Below are 13,840 nucleotides of genomic sequence, written 5' to 3'. Positions count from 1 at the left end.
TCTGGATCCAGTGGCAAGACAGAGTCTAGACGGCTGGAGATGGGACTAGGCGCAGTGGATGACCAGGACGTCTTCTGTGTCTTGTCCTGCTCTACACGTTCCACGACGCTTGCAGAGACCGCCTTCTTGACCGTTGGACCTTCCATTGGTCTCGTCCGCTCAATCCGCCGGAGTCTGTCTTCACATGCTGGGATAGACAACTCCCTATCTCACCGAGGGTTTGAGACCCGTCAGCTACCCTCACCTGGTTTAGCCAGCTTGTCGAAGCCGTTGCCCGGGGTGTGGCCTCTGTTGCATGCAAACAGCTATGGGGAGCCACAGGTGAGAGCTGAGTGCCAGGTGGGGACCAAAGGTGGACTAACCGCTCTGAAAAGGACGCGACATGTTCCCCCACCAGAAAATTGTACAAGGCATTAGGCCAAATTTGGAGTACAGTATTGTGTACAGTTCTGGTCACCGAATTAAAGGAAAGATGTCAACAAAATTGAGAGAGTACAGAGAAGATTTACTAGAATGTTACTTGGGTTTCATCTCCTAAGTTATCGAGAAAGGTTGAACAAGTTGGGTCTTTAGTCTTCGGAGTGTAGAAGGTTGAGGGGTGACTTGATAGAGGTATTTAAAATTATGAGGGGGATAGATGAGAGTTGACATGGATAGGCTTTTTCCATTGAGAGTGGGGGAGATTCAAACGAGAGGACATGAGTTGAGAGTTAAAGGGCAAAAGTTTAGGGGTAACATGAGGGGGAACTTCTTTACTCAGAGAGTGGTAGCTGTGTGGAACGAGCTTTCGGCAGAAGTGGTTGAGGCAGGTTCGATGTTGTCATTTAAAGTTAAATTGGATGGCTATATGGACAGGAAAGGAATGGAGGGTTATGGGCTGAGTGCAGGTCGGTGGGACTAGGTGAGAGTAAGGGTTCGGCACGGACTAGAAGGGCCGAGATTGCCTGTTTCCGTGCTGTAATTGTTAATATGGTAGTCCTGCAAAAATCATTTGTTTCGAGAATGGCATCGCACTAACGGGACGCTTAAACTCCAGAGTAACAGCGGAGAACAGACCAAATTTATTAATTGATTCACGAACAAAAGAAGGCCTTCCCACATGACCCATCCCCAGGAAGAGGGAGACGAGCCGTTTATCTGAAAGCAGAGGCGGAACAGAGTTGGAATTTCGCTAGCGCCTGTTGCTAAGATGATCAGCACGGTCTGGGATTGGGCGAGTTTTCCTCGCTACCCAATGGAAGGAGGCTTTATTTACAAGTGGCATGATTGTAAAGCGTTACTGGGAAGACGTTGCTATTTCCTGTGGAAGTTATTTTTTGGTTAAACGTGTCGCTGGAATAGTCAGATTTTTCAACTGCAATCGAAATGCCATTTACATTTAGAAGACAGAATAACATGCCATTTGTAAGTGAGATCAGATTTTTTAAAAAAAATTTCAAACTCAAGCGCAGCTGTATGTGATTGGACGTTCGAGGGTTTATTCTTTAAATTCTAAGGTTCTCCTTTTTAGGAATCAAGAACATGAGATTTGGGACAACCTGAACAATCAGGCAATAATGACAGTACTATTGTAATTGTTTAAAGTAATCCTCGACGTGGTATGAGTAGCACGCATGATTCTTAAAGATTATATTCGAGCATTTACAGTTCAGGCGACCAGAGAGAGAATTGAAAGCTTGCAGATAATGGAATCTGCAGCAAAGGAACTCAAGTGGGTCGAGCAGCATTTGAAGGGTTGGGATGAGAGGAATTGTTGGCGCCTCGGGTCGGACTCGGCATGAGTGTTGATGCACCCACCGCCCTGTGCTGCTCGACCTGCAAAGTTTCTGCAGTGGTTTGTTTCTGATACTAAAGCAAATTCAGGTCCCAGTGGTTGATTTTGAACAATTTAAAGCGTATGGCTGAAGTTTTAAGCAACACACATCTAAGTTGCTGGTGAACGCAGCAGGCCAGGCAGCATCTGTAGGAAGAGGTGCAGTCAACGTTTCAGGCCGAGACCCTTCGTCAGGACTAACTGAAGGAAGAGTGAGTAAGGGATTTGAAAGTTGGAGGGGGAGGGGGAGATCCAAAATGATAGGAAAAGACAGGAGGGGGAGGGATAGAGCCAAGAGCTGGACAGGTGATAGGCAAAAGGGGATACGAGAGGATCATGGGACAGGAGGTCCGGGAAGAAAGACAAGGGGGGGGGGAACCAGAGGATGGGCGAGAGGTATATTCAGAGGGACAGAGAGAGAAAAAGGAGAGTGAGAGAAAGAATGTGTGCATAAAAATAAGTAACAGATGGGGTACGAGGGGGAGGTGGGGCCTAGCGGAAGTTAGAGAAGTCGATGTTCATGCCATCAGGTTGGAGGCTACCCAGACGGAATATAAGGTGTTGTTCCTCCAACCTGAGTGTGGCTTCATCTTTACAGTAGAGGAGGCTGTGGATAGACATGTCAGAATGGGAATGGGATGTGGAATTAAAATGTGTGGCCACTGGGAGATCCTGCTTTCTCTGGCGGACAGAGCATAGATGTTCAGCAAAGCGGTCTCCCAGTCTGCGTCGGGTCTCGCCAATATATAAAAGGCCACATCGGGAGCACCGGACGCAGTATATCACCCCAGTCGACTCACAGTTGCCTCACCTGGAAGGACTGTTTGGGGCCTTGAATGGTGGTAAGGGAGGAAGTGTAAGGGCATGTGTAGCACTTGTTCTGTTTACACGGATAAGTGCCAGGAGGGAGATCAGTGGGGAGGGATGGGGGGGGGACGAATGGACAAGGGAGTTGTGTAGGGAGCGATCCCTGCAGAATGCAGAGAGAGGTGGGGAGGGAAAGATGTGCTTAGTGGTGGGATCCCGTTGGAGGTGGCGGAAGTTACGGAGAATAATATGTTGGACCCGGAGGCTGATGGGGTGGTAGGTGAGGACCAGGGGAACCCTATTCCTAGTGGGGTGGTGGGAGGATGGAGTGAGAGCAGATGTACGTGAAATGGGGGAGATGCGTTTAAGAGCAGAGTTGATAGTGGAGGAAAGGAAGCCCCTTCCCCTTTCTTTAAAAAAGGAAGACATCTCCCTCGTCCTAGAATGAAAAGCTCATCCTGAGAGCAGATGCGGCGGAGTTGGAGGAATTGCGAGAAGGGGATGGCGTTTTTGCAAGAGGCAGGGTAAGAAGTGGAATAGTCCAGATAGCTGTGAGAGTCAGTAGGCCTATAGTAGACATCAGTGGATAAGCTGTCTCCAGAAACAGAGACAGAAAGATCTAGAAAGGGGAGGGAGGTGTCAGAAATGGACCAGGTAAACTTGAGGGCAGAGTGAAAGTTGGAGGCAAAGTTAATAAAGTCAACGAGTTCTGCATGCATGCAGGAAGCAGCGCCAATGCAGTCGTCGATGTAGCGAAGGAAAAGTGGGGGACAGATACCAGAATAGGCACAGAACATAGATTGTTCCACAAAGCCAACAAAAAGGCAGGCATAGCTGGGACCCATACGGGTGCCCATAGCTACACCTTTAGTTTGGAGGAAGTGGGAGGAGCCAAAGGAGAAATTATTAAGAGTAAGGACTAATTCCGCTAGATGGAGCAGAGTGGTGGTAGAGGAGAACTGATTAGGTCTGGAATCCAAAAAGAAGCGTAGAGCTTTGAGACCATCCTGATGGGGGATGGAAGTATATAAGGACTGGACATCTATGGTGAAAATAAAGCGGTGGGGGCCAGGGAACTTAAAATCATCGAAAAGTTTAAGAGTGTGAGAAGTGTCACGAACATAGGTCGGAAGGGATTGAACAAGGGGGGGATAAAACCGTGTCGAGGTATGCAGAAACGAGTTCGGTGGGGCAGGAGCAAGCTGAGACAATAGGTTGGCCAGGACAGGCAGGTTTGTGGATCTTGGGTAGGAGGTAAAAACGGGAGGTGCGGGGTGTGGGAACTATAAGGTTGGTAGCAGTGGATGGGAGATCCCCTGAGCGGATAAAATCGGTGATGGTGTGGGAGACAATGGCCTGGTGCTCCTTAGTGGGGTCACGATCGAGGGGTAAATAAGAGGAGGTATCTGCGAGTTGTCGCTGTGCCTCGGCAAGGTAGAGGTCAGTACGCCAGACTACAACAGCACCCCCCTTATCGGCAGGTTTAATAATAAGGTTAGGATTAGTGCGGAGGGAGTGGAGAGCAGAGCGTTCCGAAGGAGTGAGGTTGGAATGGGAACAAGGTGCGCTGAAGTCGAGACGGTTGATGTCCCATCGGCAATTAGCGATAAAGAGATCCAGAGCGGGGTGTCCATGAAGAAGAGGAGGGTTGAAGACGGGAGAAGGGGTCATCGGTGGGGGTGGAAGAGTCCTTGCCGAAGAAGTAGGCTCGGAGACGGAGACGACGGAAGAAAAGTTCCGCATCATGGCGAACACGGAACTCGCTGAGGTGTGGGCGAAGGGGGACAAACGTGAGGCCCTTACTGAGAACAGAGCGTTCTGCCTCCGACAGTTGAAGATCGGAGGGGATGGTAAAGACCTGGCACGGATGAGAGCTGGGATCAGAGGGGGGAGGGGGGAGGCTGGGGGTGTCAATGGAGAGGGGAGGGTTGGGGTGAGAGGAAGATGGAGCCTCTGAGGGTCCAGGAGTTGACGGTGGGATCTGAGGAAGACGGGGCTGCGGAGTGGTGGTGGGGGAAGGGGAGACGGGAGTCACAATAGCAGCACATAAAGACCCGGCCTGGAGTTCAAGGCTGGAATCTTGAGAGCTGGGATCAGAGGTGGGAGGTTGGGGGTGTCAGTGGAGAGGGGAGGGTTGGGGTGAGAGGAAGATGGAGCCTCTGAGGGCCCAGGAGTTGACGGTGGGATCTGAGGAAGACGGGGCTGCGGAGTGGTGGTGGGGGAAGGGGAGACGGGAGTCACAACAGCAGCACATAAAGAGCCGGCCTGGAGTTCAAGGCTGGAGTTGCAGTTGGTGGTTGCGCAATCGCTGTGAAGGTGTCCATGGTTGTTGCTGGAGTCCGGCTTTTGAAGATTTAAGGCTGTTTCATTTTAAGTTGAAATTAAAATCGTTAACTAATCGCTGTTTGAAGTTAGCTTAATATTGAAGAGTCGATGTTTCAGAATTTGGCAGGCGTTAACTTCAGCATTAAATTAGGGAATATGAGAACGACGAAATCATAAATAAACTGGCACTCAGGACATCAACAACGTGGGCAATTGTGGTTTAGAAGATTAACATGTAAGTGTATAAAATGTCGGTTGGCATTTCCAATGGAACAACACACCTGACTTTCAGAACCAGTTGAAGAGAAGACCCCAGTTAACTCGAAATTGCAGTGACTGTGGAGAGGGATAGATAGTACTGTACAATAGGTTAGGACTGTCTTCTTTAGAACTTGGAAGACTGAGAGAAGTTTTGATAGGAGTATACAAAATCATGAGAGGTATAGATAAGGTAAATGCAAGCAGGCTTTTTCCACTGAGGTTGAGTGGGACTACAACCAGAGATCATGGGTTAGGATTGAAAGGTGAGAAGTGTAAGGAGAACATGAGGGGAATCTTCTTCACTCCGAGGGTGGTGAGAATGTGGAATGAGCTGCCAGCACAAGTGGTGCATGCAAGCTCAATTTCAATGTTCAAGAGAAGTTTGGATTGAGACGTGGATAGCAGAGATATGGAGGGCTATGCAGGTTGATGGGAGTAGGCAGTTTAAATGATTTCAGCATGGAATAAATGGACCAAAGGACCTGTTTTTGTACTGTACTTCTCTATGACTAATGAACAGTTTGAGATGCTTTGCAAATTCTGACCAAGCCTGTCCAGCTACAAATCATCCTGAAACTGCAATGGTTCTATCATTGTTTTCATTATTATCAAGTGAATATTGTTACTGGTCACTCTCCTGTTCGTGTAGGGTAATGCAATGGGTGATAAATCACCATCCTTGTTTTATTTTTAAAGAACTCTTCATGCAGCAAATGTCTGGTGAAGTTCACATAGCCCTCACTAAAACACCTATGAATGACAATAGGGAGCTTGCTGAAATGACTGATAGTATAATTCCCTCTCCTGTTCCTGCCTCAATGACCTTAGTCAGCAGGACCTCCAACACGCTAGGAAGTGCTGACTACCTTGCAGCTTCGATGGTGCCAGCGCATTGGGACGTCAGAGGTCTGTGAACACTGCTGCTTCCAGCTGCCAAGGTCATCTACTGTTTATTATGACGCTCTTGTGTGACATGGGTGCTCAAGCGAGTGCGCTGATTGTAAGACAAAGTGATGAAACCTCGTTGGAGGCTGCCTGTGGCAACGGGATCGAGACTTACAGGACATGACCGGTGATGGTCTGCTTCAGTGGCTAAAGTGGCTGGACCTTTGCTCAGTGTAGATTTCCATTGTGCCCAAGGACTTTTAGCTAGCTTGTGGAGATCAAGGACTTTGCGCCATTACTCTACTCTCCAGTAAGTTCCCCATTGTATGCAGGTTGAATAGCCCCTGGGCTTCGCCCCCTCCATGTGGTTGCTGCCCGTGTGCGACTGCTGATGCCTTAACAATGTTACCATCCCTGATTGGTACCCAGTCCTACACATCCAAGACTCTTCAGCATATTCAGCTAGAAAGTTAATTTTTTCTAAAGTGCCTGTGTGTTTCGGGGTAATTCTCAAAAGGCTGTGATCTCCTTGTTTGACCTTTTTGAATTTCTGCTGGGCTGAAAAATGCAGCACAGACTTCCTGATGTTTGATAAAACTCTGTATTAAAAGACCTAGATTTTCTTTTTGTTTATCTGTATGACATACCTATTGCCAATGCATCCAAATCCAAGCACATATCACATCTCTACACAGTTTTCAAGCACTTAGTCAACATGAGATAATTACTAAACCTGCTAAATGCCAGTTTGGGTTGTCAACCATTGACTTTCTTGGCCATCACACCTCAACAGAGGCGTGAAACCCTATCAAATGAAGCCGCTGTTATGTATTTCCCACCACTCCGCACCACTAAAAAACTACAGGAGTTTATTGGTAAGATGAATTTCTATCACTGCTTCATTTTACAAGATGCAGAACTTAATGCTTCCTTTGTATAGTGCCCTTAAAGCCAATGGCCCTAAATGCATGCTTGACTGGTCAGCTAACATGACCAGAGCATTTGATGACACCAAATAGGTTCTTTCCAATGTGACCTTACCAGTTCACCTGCTCCCCAATGCACCCATAGCTGTTACTACCGACGCTTTGGACTTTGCCGTGGGTGCTGTGCTTGAAGAGTTGGAGGCGTGTGGCAGCCCCTTGCCTTCTTCAGTGGGCAGCTCCATCCCCCTGAAAGGAAGTATAGCTGTGAGCTTTTTTGTCTCTATCTGGCTGTCTGCTATTTTCGTTTTCTACAAGAGGGTTGCCATTTCACAGTTCTGAAATAATTTATGTATACGCTTGTTTTACTTCTTAACAATCTCTGCCTTTTGCAGAGTGGCTTCAAAATGTTCTTTTGCTTCTGATTTCTAGCATACTTGACATTTCAAATTGCCTAAGAAAGAAATGGAGAAATTTTTTGTATTAAACTATAAATTCAGCTGGAATTCATTGCCATTATGATTTTTTTCTTGGACGTATGAGGAAAGTTAATGGAAAATTTTTGATAAAATTGCTGCACGCCCATTTATCTGTATGGTGCAACTGTAAGGAATCAGGTGGATGATCTTGTCGTACAACTACAGATTGGCAGGTATGATATTATGGCCATCACTGAGAAATGGTTAAAGGATGCATGTCTCTGGGAGCTGAACGTCCAAGGATACACGGTGTATCGGAAGGATAGGAAGGTAGGCGGGGGGAGGCGTGCCTTTATTGGTAAGAAATGATATTAAATCATTAGAGAGTGGTGATATAGGATCGGAAGGTGCAGAATCTTTATGGGTTGAGCTAAGAAATTGCAGGGGTGAAAGGACCCTGATGACAGTTATTTATAGGCCTCCAAACAGCTGCAGGGATGTGGACTACAAATTACAACAGGAAATAGAAAAGGCTTGTCAGAAGGGCAGTGTTATGATAATTGTGGGGAATTTTAACATGCAAGTGGATTGGGAAAATCAGCTCGGCACTGGATCTCAAGAGAGAGAATTTGTAGAATGTCTGTGAGATGGCTTTTTAGAACAGCTTGTTGTTGAGCCCACTAGGGGATCGGCTGTACTGGATTGGGTATTGTGTAATGAACCGGAGGTGATTAGAGAGATTGAGGTGAAGGAACCCTTAGGAGGCAGTGATCATAACATGATTGAGTTCACTGTGAAATTTGAAAAACAGAAGCTGAAATCTGATGTGTCGGTATTTCAGTGGAGTAAAGGAAATTACAGTGGCATGAGAGAGGAACTGGCCAAAGTTGACTGGAAAGGGACACTGGCGGGAAAGACGGCAGAGCAGCAGTGGCTGGAGTTTATGCGAGAAATGAGGAAGGTGCAAGACAGGTATATTCCAAAAAAGAAGAAATTTTCGATTGGAAAAAGGATGCAACCGTGGTTGACAAGAGAAGTCAAAGCCAAAGTTAAAGCAAAGGAGAAGGCATACAAGGAAGCAAAAATTAGTGGGAAGGCAGAGGATTGGGAAGTTTTGTAGAACCTTACAAAAGGAAACTAAGAAGGTCATTAAGAGGGAAAAGATTAACTATGAAAGGAAGCTAGCAAATAATATCAAAGAGGATACTAAAAGCTTTTTCAAGTATATAACGAGTAAAAGACAGGTGAGAGTAGATATAGGACCGATAGAAAATGATGCTGGAGAAATTGTAATGGGAGATAAGGAGATGGCGGAGGAACTGAACGAGTATTTTGCATCAGTCTTCACTGAGGAAGACATCAGCAGTATACCGGACACTCATGGGTGGCAGGGAAGAGAAGTGTGCGCAGTCACAATTACGACAGAGAAGGTACTCAGGAAGCTGAATAGTCTAAAGGTCGATAAATCTCCTGGACCAGATGGAATGCACCCGCGTGTTCTGAAGGAAGTAGCTGTGGAGATTGTGGAGGCATTAGCGATGATCTCTCAGAAGTCGATAGATTCTGGCATGGTTCAGGAGGACTGGAAGATTGCAAATGTCACTCCGCTATTTAAGAAGGGGGCAAAGAAGCAAAAAGGAAATTATAGACCTGTTAGCTTGACATCGGTGGTTGGGAAGTTGTTGGAGTCGATTGTCAAGGATGAGGTTACAGAGTACCTGGAGGCATATGACAAGAGAGGCAGAACTCAGCATGAATTCCTTAAAGGAAAATTCTGCCTGACAAACCTATTACAGTTTTTTGAGGAAATTACCAGTAGGCTAGACAAGGGAGATGCAGTGGATGTTGTATATTTGGATTTTCAGAAGGCCTTTGACAAGGTGCCACACATGAGGCTACTTAACAAGATAAGAGCCCATGGAATTACAGGAAAGTTACATACGTGAATAGAGTGTTGGCTGATTGGCAGGAAACAGAGAGTGGGAATAAAGGGATCCTATTCTGGTTGGCTGCCGGTTACTAGTGGTGTTCCACAGGGGTCCATGTTGGGACCGCTTCTTTTTACATTGTGCATCAACGATTTGGATTATGGAATAGATGGCTTTGTGGCTAAGTTTGCTGACGATACGAAGGTAGGTGGAGGGGCCGGTAGTGCTGAGGAAACGGAGAGTCTGCAGAGAGACTTGGATAGATTGGAAGAATGGGCAGAGAAGTGGCAAATGAAGTACAATGTTGGAAAGTGTATGGTTATGCACTTTGGCAGAAGTAATAAATGGGCAGACTGTTATTTAAATGGGGAAAGAATTCAAAGTTCTGAGATGCAACAGGACTTGGGAGTGTTTGTACAGGATACCCTTAAGGTTAACCTCCAAGTTGAGTTGGTAGTGAAGAAGGTGAATGCAATGTTGGCATTAATTTCTAGAGGAATAGAGTATAGGAGCAGGGATGTGATGTTGAGGCTCTATAAGGCGCTGGTGAGACCTCACTTGGAGTACTGTAGGCAGTTTTGGTCTCCTTATTTAAGAAAGGATGTGTTGACGTTGGAGAGGGTACAGAGAAGATTCACTAGAATGATTCTGGGAATGAGCGGGTTAACATATGAGGAACGTTTGTCCGCTCTTGGACTGTATTCCTTGGAGTTTCGAAGAATGAGGGGAGACCTTATAGAAACATTTCGAATGTTGAAAGGCATGGACAGAGTGGATGTGGCAAAGTTGTTTCCCATGATGCGGGGAGTCTAGTATGAGAGGGCACGACTTAAGGATTGAAGGGTGCCCATTCAGAACAGAAATGCGAAGAAATTTTTTTAGCCAGAGGGTGGTAAATCTATGGAATTTGTTGCCACGGGCAGTAGTGGAGGCCAAGTCGTTGCGTGTATTTAAGGCAGAGATTGATAGGTATCTGAGTAACCAGGGCATCAAAGGTTATAGTGAGAAGGCGGGGGAGTGGGACTAAATGGGAGAATGGATCAGCTCATGGTAAGGTGGCAGAGTGGACTCGATGGGCTGGGTGGCCGACTTCTGCTCCTTTGTCTTATGGTCTTACGGTAACGAAAACCAATTTCCTCTGGGATCAATAAAGTATGACTGTGACTATGACTACCTACTGGTAATTTGGCCAATTTTTTTTCTTTTTGTTAGTCCTTGATTGTTTTCTGAACACTGAGTTCCGGAACATCTGTTGTTAGTCATTTAATTGTGGAGTTGCTTGGAGATAGTTCCTTGTGGATCTTAGTTGTAACTTAGCTGCTGCTGAGGCCTCTGTTGGTCAGAATTGACTATGAATATTGCATCCTAGCTGTCTAGATATGCAAGGCTGGGTAGGACAATATGGAAAGTGAACTGTTGCCCATGTAGCAAGGTCCTCCTCTCCACACATCTGATAAAACCAAAGGAATGGCAGAGACCAATACAGTTTGGTACCAGCAGCATCGCACGAGTTGTCAGTCAGCATTGAACTCAATGTAGGACTGCTTTAGGGACTCCATCTCCAGATCTTTCCCTTGGGGCTTACTCCCAAAGCCCTCCCCTCGAGTGTGTACAGCTGCAAGGCAGCGGGGTTTGAAATCAAAGATTTTCTTCTCTTAGGTGAGCTGCCAACCACAGCTGATGAGTCCCCTCTGCCCGAAGCGACTGGTTTTAAGGTGCCAGTAACTTGCCTTTGCCCCTTCTCCTGTCAGTAGAAACAGTTCCACAAGGCTTAGTAGCTAAGCCACACATGAAGGCCAGGAGCTGGACTTGGTTGTCAGAGGCTATTTGAGGTGCACACTATTGGGATCATTTAATAGGTAGAGGGAGCTTGTCCCCATTACCACCCCTGGCTATAACAGCCTTAACAATAATAGTAACTTAGCAAGGCCCAATAAAATGGAGTGGGGTTTAAGTGGAGCAGCCATTGTTGGAGTGGACAGTGTTAGAGTGGTCAGGCTTCGGTTGAACAGGCTAGAACTTAAGTTTGAGAAGGTAGAGAGATAAAAAGGGTAGACAAGTGCAGGCTGGGTGGTAGTTCAGATAGTTGCATGCTCCTTGTTGAAATGTGGGATTTCAGGGTACTTAACATTATCCCCGATGACTACATCTGCAGGAAGTGAACCCATCTTCAGCTCCTGACTGTCAAGGTCAAAGGGCTGGAGCTGGATGCACTCGGGCATCCAGGAGGCTGAAAACTTCATAGATGAAACTTTTACTGATGTGGTTACAACCAGAGCACAGGCTTCAGATAGTAGATGGGTGACCGCCAGGAGAAATAAACGAAGTAAGTGGTCAGTCCAGGGTTCCCCTGTGGCTATTCCCCTCAGCAACAAATGTATCCCTTTGTTTACTGTTGGGGGGGCTGACCTATCTGGGCAAAGCAGTAACAGCTAGGCCAATGGGATTCTGGCCAGCCCTGAGGCTCGGCAGGGAAGGGTAAAGTTATGCTGAGTGGTAGTGATAGAAGACAGGCAACAGTTTCTGGGGCTGCGGAAAAAAAAAGACACTAGGATGTGTGTTACCTCCCAGGTGTTAGGGTCACAGAATGGCTGCAGAAGATACTCAAGAGGGAGGGTGAGAGTAATGATGCACATTGGCACCAATTACATAAGTAGAAAGGGGGAAGACGTTCCATGCAGTGAGTTTAAAGAGTTAAGGAAGAGGCTGAAGAGCAAGACCTCCAATGTAGTAATCTCTGATTTTTTCCCAGTGCCATATGCCAGTCAGAGCAGGAATAGGATGAAGGATTGGCAGAGGAAGTGGTGCAGGGGGCAGGGTTTCAGAGTTCTTGATTTTTGGAATCTCTTCTGGGGGAAGGAATGACCTGGACAAAAATGATGGGTTACACCTGAACCTGAGGGGACCAATATCGTTGCAGGCAGATTTGATAAAACTGTTGGAGAGGTTTTAAGCTGAGTTGGCAGAGTATGGGAGCCGGAGTGATAGGGCTGATGTTGGGGCAGTTGGTTTACAGGTGGATGCTGTGCGTAGTGGGAATCTGAGGAAGGACAAACAGATCGTAGTACAAAATTGCAGTCAGTGGGATGAATTGAAATGTAACATGGGGCAAAATCAAAATTGGTGATGAATACAGAACTGAAGGTGTTATATTTGAATGCACACAGTATACGGAATAAGGTAGGTGATCTTGTAGCACAGTTAAAGATTTGCAGGTATGATGTTTTTAGCTCAGTCGTGGCTGCAGGATCACAGTTGGGAGTGCATGATTCAAGGATACGTACTATCAAAAGGACAGTTATGTAGGTAGAAGGGGAGGGTTGGCTCTGTTGGTAAGAAATGAAATCAAATCCTTAGAAAAAGGTAATATAGGATTGGAAGATGTAGAATCCTTGTGAGTCGTTAAGAAACTACAAGTGTAAAGCCACCCTGATAATTATATCAAGGCCCCCCAAACAGTACTCAAGATGAGGGATATAAATTTCAATGGGCAATAGAAAAGGCACATAATAAAGGCAGTGTTTTGATAGTCGTAGGGGATTTCAGTATACAAGTAAATTGGGAACATCAGGTTGGAGCTGGATCCCAAGAGAGGGAGTTTGTAGAATGCCTGTGAGATGGCTTTTTTAGAGCAGCTTGTGGTACCCACTGGGGGAAAGGCAATTCTGGATTGGGTGTTGTGTAATGAAACAGATTTGATGAGGGGGCTTAAGGTAAAGGAACCCTTGGGAGGGGGCAGTGATCATTTGAGGATAGAATTCACGCTGCAGTTTGAAAGGGAGAAGATAAAGTCAGATGTATGACTTGAGTAAAGAGAATTACAAAAGAATGAGGGGGGAGCTGGAGAAAGTTATTTGAAGGGGACACCAGCGGGGATGACAGCAAAGCAGCAATGGCTGCAATTTCTGGGGGCAGTTTGTAACGTGCAGATAGATGCACCCCAGAGATGAAGAAGTATTCTAAAGGGAGGATGAGGCAACTGTGGCTGATGAAAAGTCAAAAACAGCATAAAAGCGAAAGAGTGGGTATAGAATATAGGAAAAATTAGTGCTGAGTTAGAGAATTGGGAAGCTTGTAAAAACCAACAGAAGGCAACTGAAATTACCTTAAGGATGGAAATGATGAGATATGAAGGTAAGCAAGCCAATAATATCAAAGGGGATACCAAGGGTTTTTTTCAAATATATAAAGAGTAAAAGAAAGGTGAGAATGGATATCAGACTGCTGGATAATGATGCTGGAGTAATGGGGACAAAGAAATTGTGGAAAAACTTAATATGTATTTTGTGTCATTCTTCACTGTGGTAGACAGGAGACGTATGCCAGAAATTCAAGGGTGTCAGAGAGCAGCATGGAGTGTAGTTCCTATTACTAAGGAGAAGCTGAAAGGTGAGCAAGTCACCTGTACCAGATGGACTACATCCCAGGGTTCTGAGAGGTAGCGGAAGAGGTTGTGGAGGCATTAATACTGATCGTTCA

The 13,840-nt window shown here is 46.1% G+C and overlaps 1 protein-coding gene across 1 annotated transcript in view; it reads left to right on the top strand.

Moving 5' to 3' along the window:
• Positions 1-1,277: 1,277 nt before the first annotated feature.
• The window catches only part of cep89 (centrosomal protein 89), a 172,914-nt gene continuing 160,351 nt past the window's right edge, over positions 1,278-13,840 (top strand). The window contains exon 1 of the mRNA XM_072279711.1: positions 1,278-1,404. Within this exon, the coding sequence (XP_072135812.1) occupies positions 1,366-1,404 (39 nt within the window). The 5' untranslated portion in view covers positions 1,278-1,365. The remainder of the gene's footprint in view (positions 1,405-13,840) is intronic.

The sequence above is a fragment of the Mobula birostris genome, chromosome 15 (genome assembly GCF_030028105.1).
Source record: "Mobula birostris isolate sMobBir1 chromosome 15, sMobBir1.hap1, whole genome shotgun sequence".
NCBI lineage: Eukaryota > Metazoa > Chordata > Chondrichthyes > Myliobatiformes > Myliobatidae > Mobula > Mobula birostris.
This window is presented reverse-complemented; position numbering and strand designations above follow the sequence as displayed.